The sequence below is a fragment of the Pararge aegeria genome, chromosome 6 (genome assembly GCF_905163445.1).
Source record: "Pararge aegeria chromosome 6, ilParAegt1.1, whole genome shotgun sequence".
Lineage (NCBI taxonomy): Eukaryota > Metazoa > Arthropoda > Insecta > Lepidoptera > Nymphalidae > Pararge > Pararge aegeria.
In genome coordinates this window covers 18,471,279-18,498,506 of record NC_053185.1, presented here as the reverse complement: position 1 = coordinate 18,498,506, position 27,228 = coordinate 18,471,279, and the positions used below count along the sequence as shown (strand labels likewise).

At 35.8% G+C, this 27,228-nt stretch overlaps 4 protein-coding genes across 10 annotated transcripts in view; 1 reads left to right on the top strand and 3 right to left on the bottom strand.

The window, feature by feature from the left end:
* Positions 1–1,585: 1,585 nt before the first annotated feature.
* LOC120624686 (probable dual specificity protein phosphatase DDB_G0283417) lies at positions 1,586–2,518 on the bottom strand. The gene has a single exon (XM_039891360.1). The coding sequence runs from the start codon at positions 2,167–2,169 to the stop codon at positions 1,594–1,596; it is 576 nt and encodes a 191-aa protein (XP_039747294.1). The 5' UTR covers positions 2,170–2,518; the 3' UTR covers positions 1,586–1,593.
* A 91-nt stretch (positions 2,519–2,609) lies between these two features.
* On the bottom strand, positions 2,610–8,885 carry LOC120624685 (tRNA pseudouridine synthase-like 1). Its single transcript, XM_039891359.1, has 6 exons — positions 8,633–8,885; positions 8,432–8,560; positions 7,159–7,368; positions 6,067–6,162; positions 4,411–4,651; positions 2,610–3,114 (listed from the first exon to the last, which is right to left on the bottom strand). The coding sequence occupies exons 1-6, from the start codon at positions 8,680–8,682 to the stop codon at positions 2,881–2,883; spliced, it is 960 nt and encodes a 319-aa protein (XP_039747293.1). The 5' UTR covers positions 8,683–8,885; the 3' UTR covers positions 2,610–2,880.
* A 187-nt stretch (positions 8,886–9,072) lies between these two features.
* Positions 9,073–14,402, top strand: LOC120624748 (transmembrane emp24 domain-containing protein 5). The gene is made up of 4 exons (XM_039891450.1): positions 9,073–9,327; positions 10,155–10,418; positions 11,525–11,643; positions 13,550–14,402. Exons 1-4 carry the CDS (start codon positions 9,115–9,117, stop codon positions 13,656–13,658), a joined length of 705 nt encoding a protein of 234 aa, XP_039747384.1. The 5' UTR covers positions 9,073–9,114; the 3' UTR covers positions 13,659–14,402.
* A 3,559-nt stretch (positions 14,403–17,961) lies between these two features.
* The window catches only part of LOC120624469 (rho guanine nucleotide exchange factor 15), a 158,020-nt gene continuing 148,753 nt past the window's right edge, over positions 17,962–27,228 (bottom strand). For all 7 annotated transcript variants that reach the window (XM_039891031.1, XM_039891035.1, XM_039891034.1 and 4 more), the window contains 6 exons: positions 25,650–25,818; positions 24,634–24,773; positions 23,605–23,754; positions 22,539–22,674; positions 21,100–21,301; positions 17,962–19,695 (listed from right to left, as the gene is read on the bottom strand). In XM_039891031.1, coding sequence (XP_039746965.1) covers positions 19,529–19,695; positions 21,100–21,301; positions 22,539–22,674; positions 23,605–23,754; positions 24,634–24,773; positions 25,650–25,818 — 964 coding nt within the window. In that variant the 3' untranslated portion in view covers positions 17,962–19,528. The remainder of the gene's footprint in view (positions 19,696–21,099; positions 21,302–22,538; positions 22,675–23,604; positions 23,755–24,633; positions 24,774–25,649; positions 25,819–27,228) is intronic.

Genomic DNA, 27,228 nt, shown 5'->3' with positions numbered 1-27,228 from the left:
CGTCAGAGTTGTCTATACCTCTATCAGTTTTAAAAATTAGAGATGTATCATCTGCAAACAGTACAATGTCACAGGTTTCACTGACATGGTGTGGTAGATCATTTATATACACCAAAAATAGAAAGGGACCCAAGATTGAACCCTGTGGGACACCCATTGACGTAGCCGACCCCTGCGACTTAATGTATTTTATGCAAACCCTTTGGGTTCTGTCACTGAGATAAGAGGCAACCTAATTTAGTGCAACGTTTTGATACCATAATGGGCTAGTTTAAGAAGCAAGGTTTTATGATCAACACAATCGAATGCTTTGGATAGATCACAAAAAACACCAATGGCATTCTGCGAACGTTCCCAGGCATCGTACACATGTTTTAAAAGTTTAGCACCTGCATCCGTGGTGCTACGACCTTTAGTAAAACCGTACTGCTCCGGATGTAGTAAGTTATTTACATTGAAGTGATTCAAAAGTTGATTTAATATATTTTTTTCAAAGACCTTACTAAGAGCTGGTAAGATTGAAATGGGTCTGTAATTGTTAATGTCGTTTTTATTGCCAGATTTAAATAGGTATAAGTTTACTATGTTTAATTAAATTTGGAAAAGTACCTCTATCAACACATTCATTAAAAAGTATGGCTAAGTAAGGGGCAATAACGTCTATAATGTTAGAAAATATTCTGACTGTTTACTTATGACAACCCAATTGAAGATAAAAGACCGACACGCGCATAGTACCTACGCTACGCGGCGCGTACCCAATAAAGTGACAGAAACCACTTGATTAAACTTTTGCATGTGATATTAGGGTTGTATCTGATTTCTTTCATTATAAACTATGGCAGTTGTTTACCTACTCAAAAACTATAAGGTTTTTGATTTCACAGATACGAGTAAGTCTCAGAGTCAGTACATAATGTACCTCTAAAGCCTGTAAAGTATATAGCCTGTATTATTGCGGTTATTATTTTTACGTTGTATATGTAACGCAGTATGTTACATATTAATAGTTAAACTTAAGGTCATCACAGCATGCATTTTTTAACACTTTTTTTTTCAATATAAACCAATACAAATAAGACGCTATTAAATTAATTTCACTTGTGTTTTATAAAAATCGTCGAGAAAACAAACACATATAATTAATAAATTAAATTAGAATAAACTAAACAAATAATTAAATATTCGAGTACAATATATTTAAAAATTCAAATTAATTTGTTTCATTCCAACATTTGATACGTCAAGTAATTATGTCTGTTTGTAGTGACTCTACCACCGGTTCGGAAGGCAGATTCTACAGAGAAGTAGCCGGCCAGAAATTCAGCTGTTGCTCTTCTCCAATATCATTTTACAATTTAACAATCATTATTCTGTCTTGTGTGAGATAAAAGCGGAGCGGCTTGCTTCCAGGCAACCTTGTTATTAATTTATTACCAACACATTAGCGGTTCACTCCAGGGCACTGGTCTCCCTCAGAATGATAATGGGTTAAGCCGTAGTCCACTGTCCACTACTAGACTCCATACACCTTTGAAAACATGATCGGGAACTTATAATAACAAATAAAAGTTAAACATTTTATAATATTGTTTATTTTAATAAATTTCCTGGTTGCAAACATTGTAATTGTTTTTTAAAACCAGCATTTGGCTGTATAGCCGGCCGTTTCGTTTTTACCAATTCATAAGCTTCGCTAAAACTCATTTTCTCGTATTCCATTAGATAAGCTATGGCGACCATGGATGTACGGGATACCCCTGCGTTACAATGTACTAATACATTCAGTTTCGCTTCTATACAATTCCTGATAAACGGTAAACATTCAGCCAAAACTGGTACAATATCGGATTCAGGCAAATCCATAACTGGTACGAACCTGTGTTCTAAATTACATACATCAACATCTATGCCTAAACTAATAACACAATTTATATTAAACTTTTCTAAAACACTCTTAACTGCACAATCTTGAGAGCCTATATACAAATGATCTACAATCAACACTGGTATATCGTCTGGTTTAGTATCTACAACGAATCCGTAGGTATTTGGTTCAAGCAAAGTTCCAGAACCTTCTACGAATTTCACGCCATCTACACGCGTAACCACTGTTTCGGTTCCTTTGAGCCGATCTTTTTGCTTCTTCAGTTCACTTAAGAAACTCATTTTTATTTTTCAGTAATACCAATTTTAAATTTAGATCTGGAACTTTCAGTATTTCCAATTTCAAATTTAGATTTGGATCTTTCAGTAATTCCAATTTCAAATTTAGATCTGGTAATAATAATTATAAATTGGACCTTGTACACGAGTGTTGAGTCAACCGTTATTGTTACAATAGTTGTTTCAGTCAATGGTCTTCTCGCGAAAAGCTTCGTCCAACGTCTTAAGAAGTTTTGGCTTGGATCAGATGTCGTATACAGAAAACCATAGTTCTGTTTACGGCCTGTATTTTGAGGAGGTTCCTCACTCTGGAGCCCTGACCACCAGTAGTTGGGTACTCAAAAGCCCCGCAAACGCAGGAGTCGATTTTTTAAATAAATTTTAATTTTTTTTTATTTATATAATATAATTAAATTTAATATTAAAATATATTTATTTTTTATAAATGATAAAATTATTAGGAGATCTAAATAATTAAGATTGGAAACAGTGGTTCAACACTATAAACATGGGGTGTGTCTCAAGGTAGGCTATTAAGACCCACTTTGTAATCTTTATATGAAGCGAGTTTCATTGTAATAGACTTAAATGTCACTTAATCACTTTATTATATTAATAAAGTTTTTTTACCTTTTAAGTTTAGACATTCTAATTCACAGAATACTTTTTCACGCTAATCAGTTAAAAGATCAAAGTTCACTTTCAGTTTCACTTCTATTCACTTTCAAGCTCTTCATGAATATTTTTCATGTTTGTGCTTTTTTCTGGGTTGTAAATGAGATCTTCTGGGTTATATTCCACATTGCAGAGGTACAAGCCGTTGGGTGGACAGGTTTGTATGAACGTGTGCCAGGAGTGCTTTGAGGGTATTTGAAGCATCACTTTGACGTCGTGCGGTTCCAACTTTCCAATAGCTACCGATATTAACGTGCCTATCATGCGACGTATCTGAAATATACGGAAAATATTTGAGTAAGAGGTAAGTGTTAGTGTAAAAAAAAAAGTGTGTGTACGCATGTACACGCGTAAGAAGTTATACTTCTTTGGCGAATCAAGATAGATAAATCATATCAAAAATTTTATCTTTCGCCTTATTCTACGTTTGTAGAAAAAAGCGACACTAACAATAGAAAAAAAGTTATTTCATGCACTAAAAGTTTTATTATAATGCATCATCTAGTTATCTCATTATCGGACAAATCATTCAACATTAAAATTCATGATTTTTGTACAATTCAACAAATTAAATCATCGGACCGACCCCGCAGTCTTTAACAATTGAAAGTGTACACTGTCAAACATTTTTTTGTAGAACTAAAATATTGACTATAGCTAACTTCAGGGTATCGGTTTTTTTATGATGGTGTGCGTTAATAACGTAAGTAAATAATATTTGTAATGAAATAATGTATGTTAGTAAATAATGTAGTTGAATAGATATTGTTATTTAGTAAAAAATGTAACTCACCAAATAATGTGCGAAAGTAAATAATTCACGTAAGTAATTAATTTAGGTAAATAAAGCGCATATGTAAATAATGTACGTAAGTATGATATTAGTGTAGGTATGTAAATAACGTATGTAACTAAAAAAATACCGTAAATAATGAAGGTAAATAAAACGCGTATATAATTAATGTAGGTTAATTACGTAAATAAATAATGTAAGTAAGTAAATAATGAACGTAAGTAAATAATAAACGTAACTAAATAATATACATTAGTAAATAATGCAGGTAAGTAAATAATGTAAGTACATAATGTAAGTTAGTAAATAATGTACGTAAATAAATAATGTAAGCAAATAATGAACGTAAGTTGTAATTAATGTAAATAATGTAACTAAGTAAATAACAAACGTTAGTAATAATACATTAGTAAATAATGTAGGTAAGTATATAATGTAAGTTGGAACATAATGTACGTAAATAAATAATGAATGAAAGTAAATAATGTACGTAAGTATGTAATTAATGTAGGTATGTAAATAATGTACGTAAGTAAATAACGAACGTAAGTAAATAATGATGAAATGTTTGTCTCCTGCACCTGCTGATGATGTAAGTAGGGCAGCCTGCGTTTGACGATAATATCCAATCTACGCCGGACGGAGCCGAAAGATTTGCTTAACGCTTCTTTCTTACGTGACGTTGTCTACCGGTAAACTCCTGCCGCAAACCGCCTAAAGTAGCTTATGGAATTATGTTCTCTAGAATTATGATTTATGAGGTACTCTTTGCATACCTGATTGTGTACGAAAGCCTTCGCCTTTATCTCAATATCCCAATAAGTGAAACCGTTTTCCAAACCAGTGCAGTAAGAAGTTGTACACGGGCGACCAGGTTTAACAACTATAGACTTGATTTCTCTGCGATTGTGTTTGGTCTGCAGTAACTTGTCAAACTTTTTGAAGGTGGTGAAATCGTGGTAGCCCTCAAGATAGGCTGCCCCTTCTTTGAATCTTTCGATATCAAACTCACTGCGTCTGTTAAAAAATAAAAAAAAACTTCGGATAGAAGCAGGCGTTACGCTGCGTTATTCCATGACATTTAAATGAAAATTAAGCTTAATTTGCTATAAGCCGGAGAATTTGTATGGTGGCATTTAAAACTTTCTCCAATCTTTATACTCCACACCAAACAGATCTTCGGCAATGTACCCTCTAAACACGTTTCGCTCCGACAACGGAGCATCGTCAGATGTTGACTTTTGTTTGAGAACGTGGGAATATTACTAATTTTTATAAAATAAAAATTCATATTATACCTGCGACTCTCTGGCAATCGCGGCTTGAGCGCTTTCTCCAATGAAGCTACAGCTCTCCTACCGTCGATGCCGAAATTAGTACCTATATGCCTTTTCACATCAGTCTTATAGCGTCATCGTGTAGGAAACGTTGCAGTTTCTATCTACTTTTTCAAAGGCCCATATTACATGAGACACGTTTGAAACAAGAGATGACACATTGCTTTTTTATAATTTTTATTTGAATTTATAAAAATTGATAATTCCTCCAAGTGTAGGTAAAAACTTTTAACGTATTACATTTGACATACAATCGAACTGACTTTTCGCCTTGTTCGATACAGAATGAATGCTTGAGAAATTAATGCTTCTACTAATAATAATAATATATTGAGGCAATTCTGTATGAATCTTCTATGACGCCACAGGATGTAATCTTGCAATCACTGCTGTCAAACGTCACTTTTCCATACAATAAAATTAAATAAACAAAAAGCCATAAATCAAAAGAAGAAGAAGAAATAAACAAAAGTGACGTTTGACAGCATTGATTGCAAGATTTACGCCTCTCGCAAACCTGTCGCGAGATACCTACAGTTACTTTAAGAGAACCGAGTCTCATCCCAACCCGTTAGTGGTGAAGGCGTGTGCTTACACGCCCAATCCAAACGTCGATCCTAGGAGACGATCCAGACACGTCCTTGACGACCCCGACGACGACATAACGACGGACAACGCTCCCTATGCTAGGGCTTTAGGGCTACACACCGACGACACAGTAACCACGACACAGCGTCTTCGCCGGCGAAGACGAGGTCCCCGATTTCTTACGTCACCCGGACGTGGACTCAATCCACGGCCACGGGGAGGTACGGACTAATCACCGTCCGATCAGTCCTCCAAATTCCGACGTCCGCCTAAGCCGAGGTCCGAGTCTCGCAGGAGACGCCCCTAGGTAGACGTCACCCCGATATTCCTTGAGCCCTGGGGCTCAAAACCATTCATCAGGCGACGCTTCGCGCTCGCCCCGACCCACCGGTGACGCTGTTGAAACCCGTAAGGTTCACAGCTAATAAAATTTCGAATATACACACATCTACACACGAGATACCTACGTAATCACCCTGCCGGGACCTCCGCTTATAAAATAATTACCTTACAAATTGACATCTTTTCCATTCCTCGATTGGTATATACGATGCTATTGTAGTCTTGTCTTTTGACGCCACTTCAGGCTTTAGTACTGCTAATCTGGAAATACAGCGCTTCTATGTGCATTTTTAAATCTTCTTTTTTTTATAATTATCATCATATCAACCCAATACCGGCCAACTACAGGGTCTCCTCCCACAATGAAAAGAGGTTAAGGCTGTAGTCCATCACATTGGCCCAGTGCAGATTGGTGGACTCCACACACCTTTGGGAACATTATGGAGAACCCTATGGTATGCAGGTTTCCTCACGATGATTTTCTTCACCGTTGAAGCAAGTGATTTTTTAATTGCTTAAAATGTACATAATTTAGAAAGTTAGAGATGCGTGCTGGGACTCAAACTCGAAAAGTGAAGTCGAAGTGCTAACCACTGGACTAGCACCGCGTCATATCCTGTTCAATCGTGCATTATCGACATTAGTGAAGATTGACATAAAAAAGTATTCAATAATAATAGACATTTGATTAAAGGGGGGTCCAGCCGATAGATAAGCAGCTCTATTATCCAACAATTTAGAAAGTTCGACACTGCCCTGCAAAACATTTATTGGATCACGGGGAGTCCACTGTATTATCATAATTATGTAAATAATAAATATCAAAATAAATAATCAATAACTAATTGCGTATAGCATTTTCTTGTATCCCTTTGGTTGTCTGGAAGAGATCGCTATTTAGCGATAAGGCCGCCAAATTGTATGTTCTACCTTATTGTGCTGCTGTATTTGTATCTCTGTAAATTATCTCTGTGGTGTAAAATAAAAGTGTATTCATTCATTCTACAATATAAATACTATGATAATAACAACACATCGCGTAAGCGTAAGCGTAGCTTGTGTTATGGGTACTAAGATAACTGATGAACATATTTTATGTACATAAATACTTATAAAAGAGAGGTAAACACAAGGACACTGAAAAACATTCATGTTCATCACACAAACATTTTCCAGTTGTGGGAATTGAACCCACGGCCTTAGACTCAGCAAGCAGGGTAGCTGTCCACTGCGACAGTCGGCCGTCAAATATCGTACCTGTATAAATATGTTCTTGATAGAGCATTGAATCTAGCACTGAAGTTGTCGTTGACCCTCAAACATGTCCTCACAATTATACTGATATCATTTTTGAAGAAGTACTTGTTCATTTCATATGTGACATAATTTGATTCAAATACGTCTTCTCCCTTTCTCTCCAAGTCAAAGTGAGCACTTGATTTGAGTGCATGCACTCCACCATCTGTGCTATAAAAATATTGAATGAGTATTTAGAAAAAAGATTACATCTACAATGCAAATAAAGCTTAAATTGCTATACACTGCAAAAAGCAGGAGAATCTGCATGGTATTGGATAGAAGCAGGCGTTGCTTTGCGGAAATCCATGATATATTATGAAAATGAAGCTTAATTTGCTATGCTCTGCAAAAAGCAGGAGAATCAGTATGGTGTAATTTATAATTTCTTCAATCCTCATACTCCACACTAAACAGATCTTCGGCAATGTACCCTCTACGTTCATTTCGCTCTGTAACCATCCTAAGGAAATGAATCCATCCAATGGATAATTGTTAAGTGTATTGTTAAGTAATTAAGCTTAATTTTCATAATGAATCTGCATTGTGTAATTTATAAATTCTTCTTAATCTCCACACCAAATAGATCTTTGGCAATGTATTTTCTATGCACATTTTGCTTCAACATCTTCAGGAGATGTTAACTTTACAATGAACAATTGTTAAGTCATCTATTTAACAATGAAGGATCAACTATGTCAACTCCCAGAGATTGGGTCTTCAGATGCTTAAGTGCACATAGCATTGGCTGGTATGATCAGTTCTAGTAGACTGTTTTGTCTTTTCCAGCAATGCACTTTTATTCAGAGTTTAGATAAATTATTAAAAGCATATTAGTTATTACTGTTGACAAAAATGTCTTATTCGTCCAGTGGTTAGCAAGCATGCTCAAGGAGTATATATAGATCACCTGGGAAGTATACAATGGGTTCCCCAAGAATCTAGTAAAACCAACAAGAGGGGCATGCTGAGGTGGTTTTTTACTACAGGATCCTTTACAGATGGAGCAGTGGCGTGCAGAGAGTATGCAGATGATATAAAATGAAAAAAATCTCCAGTACAAGTTATAAATACTAGGTAGGCTTTTTTATCATTTTATATCATCTGCATACCCTGTGCATACCCTCTATGCACACCACTGTCTCAAAGGTGTGTGAAAAAGAATAAACATGAAACTGGGATCAGGCCAATACGATTCAGTTTATAATGTTGATAATAACGAAAGCGTACATACCGGCTTGATAAAGTAAGGTTGGGATAATTCAAGGGCCTTATTTTGAGTAGGGCTAGTTCCATTAAGCCTTGCACGCTTTCAGGATCGGGGTAATTGCGACCTTCTTTGAGCCAGAGCTTCTCCGAGGACCTTTAAAAGCAATAGAAATAATGAAATGATAGGGAATATTATTACGAGAAAGGTTATTAATGAAACACCCACCTGAATTTTGTACCAATATAGGAAAAGAATGTTAGATATCTAGCTTTCATTATTTAACATAAACAGTTAGCATTATTTTTATAAAACAGCTTCTTCTTACAGAATTATGAAAACATAAACACGGGCCTCAAAAGCAGCTGATATATTTTTAGCTCCTGTCACCAAGTGTTAATGACTTCAACTGTCAGAATGGATAAACTTATATTCAGTGTTCTAAAATATTCTATAAACAGCAAAATATCTACTAGACTTTGGCTCTATAGGCCCTATAAAGATTTTTTTCTGTGTTTTTTTAGAGCACTGATTATAAGTTTATTTTTGTAATTTTTTTGACTAAATACGTAACTGAAAACGTGAAAAGTCAATCAGATCTCAATTTCTGAACGTAGATAATTTAGAAAGCAAAGGCAACTTCAGTAGTCACATTGACAGCCAAGTGACAATTCAGCGTTTTCTCTTTCGCACGATTCAGTTGAGTAAAAATGGCTCAAAAGACGTGGCATATGTTTACAATAATAACGTTAATATTTACAATTTTATCAATCGCCGGCGAGTCAGCCTCATCAACAGCGGCACCATGGTACGAGAATCTACCAGCAGTGACTATGGACTACAAAGTTCACATCGACCCAGGGAAAGAGGACTGTTATTACCAATACGTCCAGCCGGGTGCAACGTTTTACGCAAGCTATCAGGTAATTACCCCTTGTTTATAATAGAAACATATGTTACAAACCAATATATCTGCTCAGAGTTTAAATTGTAGGTTTTTGAAGCGTTTCTTATTCATTACTTTGGCTTTGTAGTTCGTGGCAATTACGACGAATAATTATTCGTTGGAAGTAATAGCTAATTGATTGTTCAAACTAATCATGGTAAACGTGAGTGATAGAGATCATCAGCTAGTCTCACCAATGCTAGTTGGCAGGCTGTAATGATTATTATAACATGTAAGTCGTATGGAACAGTACTGTCTGCTTGACTTACTCTCCAAGCAAAGGATTGGACAATGCAAACAATTTCTTGACAATGGGATCCAGGCCCAACCTGGGAATATAATCCAGAACCCTGTGAACTTCTGTTGAACATGTTAACCATTAGACCAATAAGACAGACAGACATATCTGCTACCAGCTATTTTAATGTTTATCCCATGTTTAAAATATACCCTGCTGTAAAGTTTTAAGTTGACTTTTCTTTTAGACCAGTAAGACAGACAGGCAGTGGCATGCACTTTTTACATGCACAAAAGCATAGCATACCATAACATTTTCATATAACTGGCAACGGAGGAGGATGTTGCCATTTTATGCCACTGCACACAGGCCAAGAGATAATTGTATACAATGATACGAAAAGTATCCAAATCCATACATAGTTATGCAGTGTTTTTTTCATACATCAACTGACACCACCTTTCAAATATATTTTGTAAAAAAAAACACTTCTTAAAAGTTCCAACTAATGCCTTGTCTATGGTCTATTTGAAAGTTTAAAGTTTTGAATTTGAAATATTTTGTAGGTACTGAAAGGCGGTGATGGAATGTGTGGATTCGCTGTAAGACATCCAAATGGGCAACTGGTGCATCCCTATGAATGGCGGCAAAGTGCAGAGTACGCAGACCAGACAAGCACAGGGGGTTATTATGCAGTGTGTATTGACAACCAGTTCTCAAAGTTTGCGTCTAAACTAGTCAATTTATACCTGTCTGTGATTAGATATGATATGTGGGAGAAATACGCGAAGGAAGTGGAAGCTCTTGATATGAATATCAATAACTTCACAGTGAGTATAGAAAAGTTATAACTTGTATTGTATTTTTCATATCTGTACTATAAAAGGACCACTCCACCATGATTGAGGCATAGGTTTTAATGGTGTCCTGTCAGCATCCCCTCCTTAAACCTATCAGTCAATAAATACAACTTACTAGCTAAACTAGTTAGTAGTCTGTTGTAATTCCCATTCCCACAGTATTTTAGTTATAAAAATTATGTAATAGTACTCCTTTAAATAAATACAAAGTAGTTATTTACACAACTATGTATTACTTACTTTGAACAAAGTACTTTTCGAATTAAAAAAAAATTATACAGATTATCCACCTCTGACTTAAATTTTTAATGAGATACAAATGTTAATAATTAGTTTATATTTTCTCTTAGTTTTTGTCTTGTCTTTATTCCTTTCTAATTTTGCTAGCATAGTTTTTATCATATGACCTTGAATATTAAGCATACAGCAATGTAATAGTTTATATTCATCTGTAAGCTACCTGTAAGCTAAATTTATGCTAATTTTATGCCTTTATTACAACTAGCTGCTGGGCGTGAGTTTGTAAGCGAATTTATCGTTTTTCAAGGATCCTGCAGGAGCTGTTTACTGCCCTGTGATAAAAGTATCCTAAGTCTTTCAGGATGCAAACTATTTATGCACCTAATTATATCAATATTGGTTTAGCTGTGAAGCTGTGTATAGGTATCAGAGGCTGTAATTTTTAATCGCCTGAACATATTAATTGGGGCTTTTCTGATATAAAAAGTATCCCATATCCATTTCCAGGATACAAGTTATAAATGTGCTAAATTTTAGCAAGATTTATGCAATGTTTGAGGTGACAAACAAATAAACTGAAAGACAAACTTTAGCATTTATAATACTAGTATGGATATTATTTATGTATCTTGACTATTTTTATAGACTTTTATTTCTTAGTTCAATTCTTTCTTCATTTCTTCTTTTACTCACTTCTTGTAAGGAATGGATATTACCCATTGAAAAGAAAAATAATAATAATATAGATTCTTTCTCTTACATCGTTACATGCTGGCCGACTTGCATTTGACCACGTTCATAATCTTCAATATGTTTTAAACATTATGTCTTTTCAGAATTCCATTCAATTTGTGGAGCGGAATGTCAATGACATCCTACAATACCAATATCACTCGAGAGCGAGAGAATCTCGCGATTACAACTTATTGATGGATAACAACACTTATATACTAAGGTAATAAGTTATTCTCATCATCTGTCCATATAAGACCTGTTTTAAAAGGCTAGCTATAATTATTTTATTTTTATACCAATATATAAAGCTGAAAAGTTTGTTTGTTTGCTTGAACGTGATGATCGCTGAAACTACTGGACCAATTACAAAAAAATTTTCAGCGTTGGATAGCTCATTTAAGGCCATAAAATATCACGCTAAAACAAATATGAACATCCCCGGACGAGCTCTGCCATAAAAAGGTCTCTACTCAGCTCATAAGCATAACACACTAAACTAGCCAATGGTCATTTGAATAGAGGGCGAGTAAATATGTCTGACTTGTGAGAAGTTAATTAAAAATCGAGTAGAGGTGAAGTTTTAAAATCTGCTAAACTCCTTCATTAACTAATGCTTCATTGCATATAATGTATATCTATACATAGGTGGGGCGTTTTGATTTTCATTGTATTTATTATATTTGTTTTGTTTGGTGTAAAAGAGAAAGTGATCTCATAGCGATTACGGTTGAACGAACATTTAGCTTACAACTCAGTTGGTTACATCATCTAACACCTTTGACTTTAGATAGTTAAAGTGCTAAATCTTAGTTTGACCGCCGATTGGCGCAGTGGGCAGCGACCTTGCTTTCTGAGTCCATGGTCGTGGGTTCAATTCCCACAGCTGGAAAATATTTGTGTAATGCACATGGAGGTTTTCAGTTTCTGGGTGTTTATATGTTTATTATAAGTATTTATGTATATTATTCATAAAAATAATCATCAGTCATGTTAATACCCATAACTAAAGCTACGTTTACTTTGGGGCTAGATGGCGTAAGAGTATTGTCTGATCTGAGATTTTGTTTATTTATTTATTATGATTATTAGTTTCGTGCATAATTAAGTTTTTAATGCTATAAACAAACAAGTCTCAGAACTCTTAGAGCAATTTCGCGTTATTTAGTCGATTAACATAAAGGTTTGGACTAGTCAGGTGTCGCATGGCAGTCATTTTCTCTCGTGGCGTGCTTTAACGATTAAGTATCAGACGTCAGTTATAATTACGCGCTGACGGCTTAACACGCTCCTGAAGGCAATGGAATTCCAAAACTCTTGGCTGGTACCTACTAAAAATTACAATGAAAAAAAAAACTAAATTATTTCATTAAAGTATGCCTAATTTAAGGCTTGGAGCGTTCGCGAAAGCAGATTCTACTCAAAAGTAGCCGACAAAATCTCAGCAGAACAAATCAACATTTTTCGATATTGCAATAAGTAATTATTCTGTCTATCTAGAGATAAAATATAAGCAGGACCGATTTGCTTCCAAGCCACCTCGTCATTAAGAAATTCTTACTTCATCAACATCATCAGAATGAATTATTAATTTTCGTAAAAGGAAAGATGGGGCTGACATTCTTATTGTTAGGAGCATGGTATACGTGGCCGCGCACGCCGGGCCCTTACAATAATCACGCGTAGCACAGCTTATTCCCCTCGCGGTCCGGCGCGGCGCCCGGCGCATCGCAACGAGCGAGTGCGTGCCACTTGCAGGGGTGTTCAACTTTTTGGATTTTAAGGGCCTAGACTAATAAGTAATGTTTCCTTGGGCTCGTATATTTAACAAATATTTTTAAAGGGGATTTGAATACTTCGACTTCCATACAAGTCCAAGTTTTCAAAACGCATAAAACATGAGTTAGCTTGTTTAATGGGTGGGCGGCTTGGTGATCGCAGTAAATGGTAGTAGTGGCACAGAGGACGGCGCGGTCTGCTCTCCGTTATAGTCTTTTAGTCGCCTCGTACGACACCTCGTACTCCACATTCACACTTCTTATTTCACTTTGACATAAAAAACTGTCCTAACAATTTATTACTCAAACTGGGTTTTACGAGGTAAAAAAGGTTCTTACGTTTATTTCCAGGTGGTCCTTCATACAGATTGTAGCGATTGCAGCGACAGGCACGCTGCAAGTTTACTTTGTAAGAAAACTCTTCGAAGTCAAGGATAACTCATCGAAAACTAGAATATAATTTTCATTAGATATTTTTGTCGCAAAAACAAAGTGCATTGTTAACTCTTGACTGAATAACTCATTCCCTGTTAATTTTTCTATTGTCTTTGTCTTAATTAGATCTCTATTTATTAACTCGCATTTCGTTACGAGGTAGTTTTAAAGCCATGAGCGTGATTTTATTATTAAATAATATTTTTTAAAATCTATAACTTAGATCCTTAAGAACTCGTTTTTTTTAAATACTACTTAACTAGCACTTGAGAACATCGAGTGTGTATAGCACCTCTATTTTTAATTTTTAATTCCAAACATCCTTCATACATTTTTCTACTTGTATCGTCTTTCTAGTCGTTAGGCTCAAATTACCAGTATTAAAACACATAAATAAATCATCATCTTCATCATCAATAGCTTATCAATATCCTTATGCTTAAATCAAAATTTCCCACCATGTTGCCACAACGCGGGTCGACGGACATTAACTATTATTTTCACATGTTAGTGATAAAAGCCGGACTGATGGTTTAAAGAACTCCCCGAGCATATATGAATAGTTAGTAAGATTTATGCCAATAAAAGCACTTATTCTCATTCAGTAATAACTATACGTAATCTTGAGGTGTCATGTCCGATAAAATGTTTGCTCATTCTGTTCAAACACGGGTGACAATAATATCAATTATTATTATTATTAAATTCTTTATTGCACACACAAAAACATAATACAAAGAAACACATTTACAAATAAAAAATAATAAAAAACTAGTTTAGATGTGCAAAGGCGGTCTTGTCGTTAAAGCGATCTCTCTCAGACAAGACAAGACAAGAAACGGGTTGGTGCGGCAATAAAAATTTCTACCTACATAAAAATATTGCAAACTAAACTACATGTTATAAACTCTAATACTACACATATAATTATTATATATAATATATCAAAATTCGTACAAAACGAAGAAGAAAACCATTTGCATAACAAAATGGTGGTTTTAAAAAAAAATATAAGTACTAGCGGACCCCAGCGCCATCTGTCTGATTTGTGAATCTAAACCATCCAGGGTGCCACCCAAACGCATACCAAAAAATTAATTCAAATCGGTTCAGCAGTTTAGGAGGAGTTCAGTGAAATACACACGCACACATGTAATATATATATATAAAGATTAATATTACCCAGCCCATAAAACCGCTGGACGTCGGGTGGGCTAATAGAATTAAAATGCAGTGTTGGTAACCCATTTGGTGGGAAGACGACATCAGAATCATGGGAAGTCGCTGCATTATATCAGCACATTACCTGGGCGTTCTGAAATCCCTACATGAGATCTAGGTATGTATGTGGTAGCAATTGACGTCTTTCGTTTGAAACAGTTATTTAGCTAATAAGATCATGCTTATGACTTATTACGAATCACTTGTAACTTTTTTTTTTACTTTTCTACTTAAATTATTAATCTAAGTCATGCAGAGCATAATAGACCTTATAGTGTGCTTACGTAGTGATGAATCGCCTAAAAGGATTGTGTTCTTAAACTATGTTAAATTTTTCTACGTATTTGACAAATTTGTATTTTATTAATTTAGCTGTTGATTATATTTTCCCAGAAATTATTACTGTAATTTATGATTATTTTTTGTATCGAATTTTAATGTTAGGATGATATGATTATGAAGACGTTGAGAGATTATATTCCATAGTTTTATACAATTATTATTAAAATAATTATGCCTTAGTATGACGATGAACTATTAAAGTGTAAAATAATTACCTTTTCTTTTATTTATTTACGTAATAGACCTAGCCCACAGCCTATAGGCCCACATTATGGTTTAAAGAGCAAGACTTCGCAGGGAATGCAAGGGATATGTCCTGCGACGTGCCACCCTGTGCCCATCAAGATGAGGCGAAGGTATTAAACCTCACGGCCTGTAACTAGTTGTATAGTGGGAGGCTTCGGCCGTGGCTGGTAACCACCCAACCGACAAGCGATTCAGTGTTCTGGTACGGATTTCATATTATGACTATAGTACTTCTAAAAGGTTAGCCCGTTACCATAGTTACGTAGGATTGCATTCGGATGCTAATTTGTAAAGGAATATTTATATATATATATATATATATATATATACATATATATATATATATATATTTAAATGTATTACTCATTGATTGCACATCACCAGTTGAAGAAACAAAAGAAGAATAGATAAACAAAGACAGCAGCAGAATACAAAAGGCGGCCTTCTCGCTAAGTAGCGATCTCTTCCGGCATGTGATAGCTGGTTCTTATCTCTAAGGTTGGAAGTCTACCTACACAACGTATTTAGTTAGTTTGAAACATTATACATAGTTATAGCAGCAGTTATCAACATCATCATACCATCCTATTACCCGCCCACTACAGAGCACGGGTCTCCTCCAACAATGGGAACAGGTTAAGGCCGTAGTTCACCACGCTGGCTCAGTGCGGATTGGTGGATATATTAATACAACGTGTAACCGAATTACGATATAATGTTGAAGGATGCACAAGTATATTTCATAAGGAATCGCCCTGTAAAAATATGAAATTAAAAGAAGCATATTTATTTTTCCATACAAATGAATTCAAAACATTGAAAATATTTACTTATGACAACCCTATTGAACATAAAAGACCGACACGCGCATAGTACCTACTCTACGTGTCGCATATCTTATAAAGTGATCGGAGTCGCACGATTTTTAATGTTACATGTGACGTTAGGGCTGTATCTGATTTTTTTCAGTAAAAATTATGGCAGTGGTGTACTCAAAAACTATTAGGTTTTCGGTCTCACAGATAAGTCTCGGAGACAGTACACAATGTTCCTCTGAAGCCTCTGAAGTATTATTTCGGTTTTCATTTACACGTTGTATATAAACAGTAACTGAGCTTTTGGTGATAGCGCTTGACCGCAGAAGTACTACCGCCACGTTATTTCTGCCGCTGTGTTATTACTGGCACAACAGGTGTAAGGGGTACGCCTCAGGTTGCTTAAGACAGGGCGGCATATTGTACTGTTTTTTCCCTCGCGTGATGGCACACGTATGAAACGCGTAGGCATTAATCATAACAGTAAAACACAATTTAGCAGACTTGTTACATAATCTACTATAATGGTTTTAACATTCTTATGATCAGCCATTAACTGTGTTTTTATTATGATTGGACTTTATCGGTTTTCAATTGTCGATAAGCTAGCAGTATGACTAAAGGTATTAAACACACCTTTAACTAGCATTTTTATTATTAGAAATTGTCTCGTGACGATTTGTTATCCATAGGAGAGAATTTTTAGAGCTTATACCCACCAAGCTGCTCTAAAAACTGGTTGTTTAACGATTTTTTTTCAAGTGCGTGCTGGGATTCGAACCCCCGAATGTGAAGACGAAGTCTTACCCACTGGGCTATCACAGCTTGGTACACTTCTATATATTATGATGACTTTAATTTGTCTAAAAATTTTCATTCTTATGAATAAACCATGTCCTATTACAGAGGTTAACGGATCCGTTAAAAGAAATACCTAGTACATATTTGTCTGAAGTGAACAATATTGACAGCCAGTTGGCGCAGTGGGCAGCGACCCTACTTTCTGCGTCCAAGGCCGTGGGTTCGATTCCCACAAATGGAGGTGTTTTTGTGACGAACATGAATGTTTTTCGGTGTCTGGGTGTTTACCTGTATATTATATTCATACAAAATATTCATCAGCTAACTTAGTATCCATAGCACAAGCTACGCTTACTTTGTGGATAGATGGCGATGTGTTTATTTTCGTAGTAAATTTATATTTATTTAATATATTAGAGTCCAAATGTGAAAAATAAGATAAAAATAAAACACTTAACATTATAATGGAAAATTATATTTGATGGTCAATTTCTTAAAAAGTCTGAATAAAGTCTTAAATATAGTATTATGTCTAGGTTTTTTACATTCGAAATAATAATTTAATTTCTACATTCAGTTTCTTCGACACAATCTGATTAAGGCTCAGTTATTATTCATATTATTGTTGAAAGCAAAATATTAACTTAGAATGAAAAGTTTAATTATAAAACGGAATGTCAATGGAATAAATATTATAACTTTTTTCTGAAAACTGTATTTTATACTCACTAGCCCGCTAAATGACTAGGTAATTTTTAAACAGCGGACAAGTTTTCCAATTAAAACTTAAAATTGATAATTTTCTCCCATTTTTTATTCACTGTGATGATATTAGAGATCTTCCAATAATCAATTTTTTTTTATAATTAATGGACAGTCCCATATGTTATTAAAACACAAAACAAAATCTTAAATTATTATATTGTCTTAGAACATTTCTATAATTAACACTTAATGGTATCTTTTTTCAAAAACAATCTTTCTGTACAATAAATTTCTGTGAATCTCATACGTAACTGTACATTTCACGAACACAAGCCTAACATAAACACTTACAGGCACCTACTCTATAGCATTTGATTTCAGATTATAATAAAATACTGCTGCGCTAATAAAAAAGACGAATTATGGACATTATGCTAAAAAGTTTTAGACTTCCTGTATCTGCAAAAGGCGCTTTGTCGTATTTATTTATTTCTATGTCTTTGCGTTTCTGGTTTCCGAAAAAACGTAGGTCTGAAACTCAGTTTAAAAAAAAGTCATACTGTTTTTTTTTATTAGCACGGCAGAGTAGCTGTCTAGAAATATAAAATACAGTAATGCGTTCACCCTGGACCACCGATCGGATATAAATTGTCAAGGTCAAGCAATCCCTAAGACCAAAACTATGTAATAATTCCAAGATTTTTATTACAATAATATTATTAAGAAATTGTTAAGGTCTTACACAGTTTATATTTTCAGTTATGCAGATATTATATAGGCGGGATGCAGATATTATATAATAGAGGCCATTCATATAGGCGGTTATTACCAACGATCGTTGGTTATTTAACGCTAGTCGTTGGACCAGTGTAACGCATCATAAGCCAACGGTTTGACCGCTTTTGACCAAGCAGCTCGAACTGCATTACGCATAAAGCAACTTCTAAATTAAAAAAAAATAGTTACACATAATATCTAGACAGAATACCGTCAGAATATAGATAAACATCCTTAGCGTACAATAAAAATAAAATACATTTCACTTATAAAGATTTTCAAAAAAGCACCGATTTTAAATTCTACGTGATCGCCGGTGCAACGTCTAAAAACAAGTGGCGGTTGTCGAGACAAAACACATCTTAAACATTTAATAACCTTATCGACTAAAAAGGCAATGTCTGGACGGACATTTTTATTGTATTTCTTCAATATTTGTCCACACTCATACGCTTTTAGCTGCATCTCATCTTGAATTAATACATCACCGTTCCGTTACGTGAACGCGTCGTACATCGTATTAATATACTCAGTAATTTCACTCAATTACAAACATATACAAAACAGTATTCGAGCTTAAAAGGTTAATGTTCGAGTGGGAATAAGTTATCAGAATTTTGGAGGAAAGGAATAAAAGAGTTTAAGAAGTGACCAGTATCAAGAATTACAGGGAAAAGTTAAGGAATTTAGAGTAGGTTACATGGTTAAGGAAGAGTACTGTTTGCATTGTTTATTGATGGATAAGAATCAGAAGGGTATTAGAATTTGACATGATTTTTTTACATTATGTTTGTTGTATTGAGATTCTAGAGTTCAGAGATAACACAGTGGAGGCTTCTTTTTTTATGCCATTTCTCCTTGGTATTTGGGAGGAGTCTGGTTGGAATTTATACTGGTTAAAGTTCGGTTTGCATCGTGGCTAGATGGCTGAGGCTAAAAAACAGTACCATTAGGGTTTGGTACGCATAGTGCTGAGAGGGAAGTGGAATCAGACGGGTTTTCGTCGCTGCCCGAGGTAAGTCGCCGAGAGCGCCAGCAGTCGGTACCGCTGTCGCAAGTTGCGCGCTCGCACGTGCGGTGACGCGATCTCTGCCGTGTACGCGCCTGGGAACCAACCTGCTTCGCCATCGCGTGTCCTCTCTCCGTAGTACCAACCTGGTACAAAATATAATGTAATATAACGAGCTCTTTTCAAAGATTTATCGAGTCTAACGGTGATCCTAGAGCGGGCAGTTACCTTGGCCAACGTATTAGTTTGGCCATCCAAAGGGGCAATGCTGCCAGCATCTTAGGAACTGTGCCGCTGCGGTGGTTTTGAGGACGTTTTAGATTTTATTTAGTTTTAAAAAGGTTACTAAGTATAGGTTATATTTATAAAACAATTATATTAAAGAGTAAAATGACTCCGCCATTTCATTTAATATTCACTATTTCTTTTTTATTCTATTTAAAATTCAATTAAATATAATATATAATATAATATATATAATTTTTTTTCACTGTCCCATTTTCTCGCACAGTGTTTTACGCGCTAGATCCCCGATACCACGATAACTGTCTGCATTAAACAAACTTTTGATGGAGTCTCCTAACTGTGACATATTTGCAGATATCTGGAATAAATTACTACGCCAGTTACTTCAGTTTACTGAAAGAATTTAACTGACTAACTACTTGATTTTATTTTATTTATGTTTTGTGTTTTTTTTTATTTTTATTAATTTTTTGTTCGTTTTCTTTTTATTGTTGTTACCATTATTTTTAGTGTTTCTCACTTTTAAATTTTTGTAACCTAATTTAACAAAAAAGAAATACATATTGTTCGTGTAGTTCATAAATATAATGAGAATAATAATGTAATTGTTAATTATTGTAAGTGGATTTGTCCGTACTAATAAATTGATAATAAATAAATAATTTGTTACTATTAATGGTCCACTAAAACCTCGCATCATAAGATGGCTCAAGGGTCATGGAGATAGCTATGTAAACTACACGGGATGAAGTCAGAAAATAGTTGAACTTAAGATGAACTGATGATAAACGCAGCACTGATAGATCCCCAATGAGGTGAACAGACAGCAGTGGCGTGCATAGAGGGTATGCACAGGGTATGATGACGATATAAAATGAAAAAAAACTCAAGTACGAGTTCTAAATACTTAAGGGTAGGATTTATATAACTCTTACACCTTGCCTATCCTTAAGATTTTTTATAACTTGTACTGGAGATTTTCTTCATTTTATATCATCCGCATACCCTGTGCTTACTCACTATGCATGCCACAGACAGACATCGTAAAACGAGTCGCTGGGAACTGCTTGAAATAAGCGGCCGAAGACTGTACTGTAATAACTGGCCAGCAGTGGACCTCAATCAGTTAACATGATGATGAATGTTCCACCGCTAAGGTAGTCTCTTCTCTAAAGAGGAAAAAGATGCAAGTGTCGAGGGAAGAATCTGAGAGTAACTTCTGTGGAGCTCGGTAAGTTATTGTCCAAACTGTTGTCGCATAAGAAGTCTCCTAATACCGTGCTATGTATAATTGTATGACATACCTTCGCTAGTCTTCCGCGTGACGTTAACAATGTCTCCCTCGGCTAGCGCTAGTTCATCGGGTTGCGTGGGCGCGTAGGCGTACAGCGCAGCCACTTGCGGACAGTCCCAGCCCGCGTACAGGGTCTCCCCTGCGTCCGCGGCCGGCGGCGCCAGGGCTTCGGCCCAGCGACGCGCGTCCGTCTCCGTTGGGCAGGACATTAGCTGGAAGGAGACGTATATTGTTCATTTATCCCATCAGGTAAGTCTTAAGACCAGTGGCGTGCATAGAGGGTATGCACAGGGTATGCAGATTATATAAAATGAAGGAAATCTTCAGTACGAGTTATAAAAAACTTAAGGATAGGAAATATAAGAGTTATAAAGCCTACTCTTAAGTATTTACTGGAGATTTCTTTCGTTTTATATAATCTGCATACCGTGTGCATACCCTCAATGCACACCACTCCGAAAGACAAGGCCTTGAACGACACGTTCAAGTCGGGCCCGCTTCTGCGTTGTCCAATTCGCTACCAATCACAAATCTCTTGCTAAAAATTGTCTGTCTTGTGACGGTTCTTAATTGTGACGCTTTATGAAACTATATATTTTGTATTCTACTTCTTTCTATATGTTTTTATTATATTTTGTACATGTTAATGTTGTGGTATATCAGAGCTTAAAACTAATGAAATAGCGGTTTATAATTCTATACATTGATTAACGTCAATATTAGTAAGAACACGATTAATGAGTAATCTAACGTACACCGAAAACGGTTGTAAACACAATGAAACAAAAGAGTTGTTTCTTTAAGTTTAAATTTGAAATGCAATAACAAACAGAGACTGATGTTGTCTAAAGTGTACTCACTCACTAGTCGTTAATATAATCGTATGATTTAAACACAATAATACATAAACGATATTTATTGTAAACACTGGTTAAGCTAATTTATATCCACTACTTGTTGCTTCTACCGCTGCCGATACTCAGCTGATCTTCGCTCTATCGTGGCGTCCATATTTATTGACCTGTGCATGTCAACAATCTAGTCAGTACCGTATTGCTTTACTTTAGCGATGGCTGAGAAAGATGTTACACGCATAATGTAATGCAATTTAATGTAACTAAACTTATAAAGCATTGCATTCGCTTACCGAAAAATGTACCTATGCCAGAACATAGTATTAGCCATATTAGCATCCATCCATCCATCCATCCATCCATCCATCCATCCATCCATCCATCCATCCATCCATCCATCCATCCATCCATCCATCTATCCATCCATCCATCCATCCATCCATCCATCCAACCAACCTTACAAATTGTCGCATTTATAATATTAGTTGGACGTGAAGTGAGTACCTAGCTACCTAGTCACTAGGTCCTAATAAACGTTATAAGTTGTATGGACATAACAAAAGATTCGGCAGTCGACTGTCCTTGTTTCTCTTACCATCTCGACCGTTCTTCCCTCGTGGTTTTCTAACAGCGTCAGTAACAAGGTATGTTTCGCGCCCGCCGCGGCGTCGCTAGAACAGACCTCCACTAGCGACCGGGGGCAGTGATCGATCGCCACGTAGCATTCCTCCCTGAAAGGTTCATTACTATTATACAGAGAACAGCTTATGCTGTTATCTCTTGCTAAAACCTTGTGATAAACGAAGAAACAAGAGATTATATAAGATAAAATATAGACATGAAATTGGTTGGCTTATTAATAAGAGGTCAGGTATGCAAGGAGCCTATGGTTCAATACACGCTCCATACTGCAAAGTATAGAGGTGCTAACCTATATTAGGTACCGGTTGCACGTTGGCAACCTTCGAAGCTTTCGGGATTGGGATGTCTAACCGGCTGTTCTCCGTGGGATCGGACTCCAAAAACTTTTTTCATATATCGATAAAACCAATACCAAAATTCACAATCATCATCATATCGACCCACTGCCCACGGGGCACGGGACTTCTCCCACAATTAGAAGGGGTTAAGACCGTATTCCGTCCCGCCCCGTGCGGATTGGAGGACTCCACACACCTTTGAGAACATTATGTAGAACTCTCAGTAATGCAGGTTTCCTCACAATGTTTTCCTTCACCGTTGAAGCATGTGATATTTTAATTAAGATAAGACCTAGATTAATAAAACATAACTAAGTATTATTTATAAGCTACCGGCGTCATTGGCGGACAGGAACGTGAATGTTATATCATTTAAGCGTAAAATTAAAGAGCTCATGCTTAAAAAGCAATTTTATGATATTAAAGAATATCATAAAATCGCTAAAGAATGTGACATTTTATAGAACCTTGACATATATTTATTAATATATTTGTTGTATATTATTATTATTTGATTTAAATACTTGAAAATAATTTAATTGAATGAGCATTGTAAATACATAGTTTTTAAGATATCAAATTGGCATGCCAATCTTGGCGATTGTAGCATTATTATACTATTGTACCCACCAACTATGTAACTCAATCTGCAAATAAAGAAATTGAAATCGAATAACTCACCCCTTCTTCTTGGTGATGACGAGGTGGTCGTTGAAGAGGAACAGGTGCAGTGGAACTTTGTGGAACTTCTTGCCGAAAGTCAGCTTCAACTCGTCCGTCTTCCATAGCAGTTGCGTCATCTCGCCTGAGCGGACCAGCCAGCGAATCGGTCTGAAGAGCGACGTACAATATGAGTTAAGCTCGGACCACAGAATTAAGAACATGCAGAAACCGCGTACACGACTAATATTGAAGCATCAAAAACCACTCAACTATAGAAGTGTTTCGCGAACAAACTGTTAGTCACTTCATACAATTTAGCAGTTGACAGTAATAACCTCTTAAAAGTTCTAAACGTGTACCAAAATATGGGAAAATGGGAGAAAGTTTGTGAGCTACCGCCAACATTCCGCGGGTGTAAAGTGAGACGTACGCAAGGCGCTTTTAATGTTATTTGTTGTTTTAGGACACAAAAATGGCTGAATGAGCATTCAGTATGTTCTAGTAATTGGCAGTGGTGTTGTTTTATCATTAGTTTTTATGTTTTGTTATATTTAGTTTTATTTAAATGACTAGCAGTTCAACGCAAATTCTTCCGCGTCTGAGTCAACCTTACAAGATAGACATAATATGCTTTCTCGGAATTTTTCGGAACCTTCAAAGAGGAACAATTTCGTCAAACATTATGTTAAACACAACCAATCATTCGCAATTACATTCGACGTGTGGAATTCGTTGGTTGTAAAGTATTTAATGTAATCGCGCGCGAATGACAATGTTCTTATTTTGAAATTCATACAGTATGTTCTTTTTTTTGAGCAATAAGAATGTGGTTATCTGTTGAGTAAACCCTTTGCGCAGAAGGGATCGAAAAAAACAAAACAGTGTTATTATGAAATGCAGTAGGTACCTACTATATTGTATCATCCGTTTGGATTTTATAATGGTTATTAAGACACTGGGTGTTTTAATGTTGGCATTAAGCTTACTGTTACAGAATCTTTTATAGAAGATATATAAGCATGGGAGTAGATAAATAAATGAACGTACCTCCGATCTCGTCTAGAAAGCGCAGGGCCAAGGTCGGGCGCGTGTCTGAGCGCGGGGGGGACGTGTATGTCGCTCGCCACTCGCCACAGCTCCTCGACCCGCTCCGTGTTGCGAGCACCCTCGTTACATTGCGATACGAACTGGAATACCAATTAATAAATAATAAATAAATATACTACGACAATACATCCATCTAGCCCCAAAGTAAGCGTAGCTTGTGTTATGGGTACTAAGATGACTGATGAATATTTTAATGAATAATATACATAAATACTTATAATATACATATAAACACCCAGACACTGAAAAGCATTCATTTTCATCACACAAATATTTTCCAGTTGTGGGAACCGAACTTACGGCCATGGAATCAGAGAGCAGAGACTGCGCCAATCGGCCGTCCAACTTTTTTGATAGGCTAAGTTTACTAATATTTATGATCCCAGTCGGTCGAAATAAATGACTTTTTTTTTCATAAGTTATCGCAAAGGTGCAGTTAACTAAGTGAATGTTGCGAGAAATGGGTACCGACATGTTACATTGGACTGTATTTTTCAAGGTCATAGTTTAGATTTGTTCTTTCAGAAATTCAGGTATTCATTTATTTAGTAGATTTTCCAGGGACACAATAAATATTTTAGCTAATAAGGATAACACACAGAATTATGAACATACAGAAACCGTGTACACGACTAATATTAAAGCATCAGAAACCACTCCACTTTAGTAGTATTTCTCTAACAGGCGGTTAGTAACTTAATTCCATTTAACAAGTGCAAGCAAGTGACAGTAATTATTTTAACTCTAATGTAACGTTTACCATAAAATAGGAAACGTTTGTGACCTAGCAACATTACGCGGTTGTAAAGTGAGCCGTGCGCGTTTTCACTGTTCTTGGGGACAATGCACTGCATGCAATAAAGGCTGAATGAGGGTTCTGTACGGTCTTAATTCTGTGGAATAATATAGTTTTTATCAAATAAACCAATAAAATGTGGGCATAAAACTCATCTTACGTCGTTAAGTGTTGCTAGAGCGTGCATGCAGCCATCGTACTCGTGGTCCTCCGAGGACAGGTTCCGCAACACCGCGTCCAAAAGTAAGGGCAGGCGGGTTATCCTCTGCATCGGTAGCATTAGGAACGAGTGCAGTGACAGACTCTGGCACGCCGGATGACTTTCTAGCCTGTAGACAATAACTTAGCATATAATACATAAATTAAAAATTTGGAATCCCCCTACTTTCAATATTGTGAAAATGAAAAATGAAAAAATATTTATTATCAAAAACAACATTTACAGATTCCATGTTACCGATGGTACCCACACTAGGTATTCCTGTTTCGTGGGTGCCTATTTACAATTTAACAGCTTAAATTTATGTTGTCACTCGAATTACAGTCGATTAAACAATTCGTACAATACACTCTAGAAAGAAGAAGAAGAAATACTTTATTGCACACAAACATCAGAATATACATAAAATATAGAATAAACAACAACAAGAATTGTAGGCATGCAAAGGCGGCCTTATTGCTGCAAGCAATCTCTTACAGGCAACCTCTGACAGAAGGAAAAGCTGCAAGAGAGCGGGATAGTGCAATTATACTACATATAATATACATATATATTCGGCAATAAATAGACATACATATAATATAAATAAATATATAAATACATATATAATAAATATATATATAAATACATACATAATTAAATAATGAAAAAAGAAAAATACAAAAAAAACACATTAATTACGATATTTGTTCAAATTACTTCACTCAAAGACAGATAGTAGTCTTTAAGACGACATTTAAATATGGGAAGGCATTGACTTTTACGGATGTCAGCAGGCAAATTATTCCAAAGAACAACAGCCTTAAAAGTGGAAGAGTTACCGAAGAACTTGGTTTTGCAAAATGGGAGTACCAGGCGGTCTAATAATTGATAAAGTTGCTTTTTGTATGATATTACGCTAGACACAAGAAAAGTTTTTCTGTTGAATCATAGGTTAAGGTAGCAAGCCAGGTAACAATTTTTGCTTTTGCCTGTTTTACGGAACAATGTTTAATGTCACAAGTACTGGTAACTTTATTATAAATAAAGGAGTCTATAAATGGACTGAAACGTTTAGCAAAGCTCGACTTGATTCTTGGCAACGGGACCTTAAAGACACGACGTTTGAGTATCTATAACGGAGTAATTTGACGGTTGGATATCTATAAGGCTTCTTAAGAATAGTTTTGAGTACTGACCTTTATGCTCGTTCTAACTGAATCAAATGTGATTTCGAAGCATTACCCCAGGAAGTTATGCAATAGTGTACACTACTATACCCTTTTATTTGATATCCACGTGAGAAAGTTGCAAATAAATATGTAATCCACCATTTAAGACGAATTTTCACTAAGCATAGCTAAGATACTCACGAATAATTTACCTTTCAAACAAAAAAAAAATACACGCAGCACACACACACACACACACAAACACGCTCACTCCTCCAGACACACACCCCCACGCAAGCATTAATACACACACTCACAGACACTTCGAATAAATATTGGTGTAGTAGCAATATAATTCAGTATTGAAA

Excerpts from the sequence above, each read along its gene's own strand:
- LOC120624686 (XM_039891360.1), bottom strand. The coding sequence starts at position 2,169 with ATGAGTTTCTTAAGTGAACTGAAGAAGCAAAAAGATCGGCTCAAAGGA.
- LOC120624748 (XM_039891450.1), top strand. The coding sequence starts at position 9,115 with ATGGCTCAAAAGACGTGGCATATGTTTACAATAATAACGTTAATATTT. Across the intron at positions 10,419-11,524 it reads TGAATATCAATAACTTCACA|AATTCCATTCAATTTGTGGA; the intron begins GTGAGTATAGAA and ends ATGTCTTTTCAG. Across the intron at positions 11,644-13,549 it reads AACAACACTTATATACTAAG|GTGGTCCTTCATACAGATTG; the intron begins GTAATAAGTTAT and ends GTTTATTTCCAG.
- LOC120624685 (XM_039891359.1), bottom strand. The coding sequence starts at position 8,682 with ATGAAAGCTAGATATCTAACATTCTTTTCCTATATTGGTACAAAATTC. Across the intron at positions 7,369-8,431 it reads AACCTTACTTTATCAAGCCG|CACAGATGGTGGAGTGCATG; the intron begins GTATGTACGCTT and ends ATATTTTTATAG. Across the intron at positions 4,652-6,066 it reads AAAAGATGTCAATTTGTAAG|ACGCAGTGAGTTTGATATCG; the intron begins GTAATTATTTTA and ends ATTTTTTAACAG.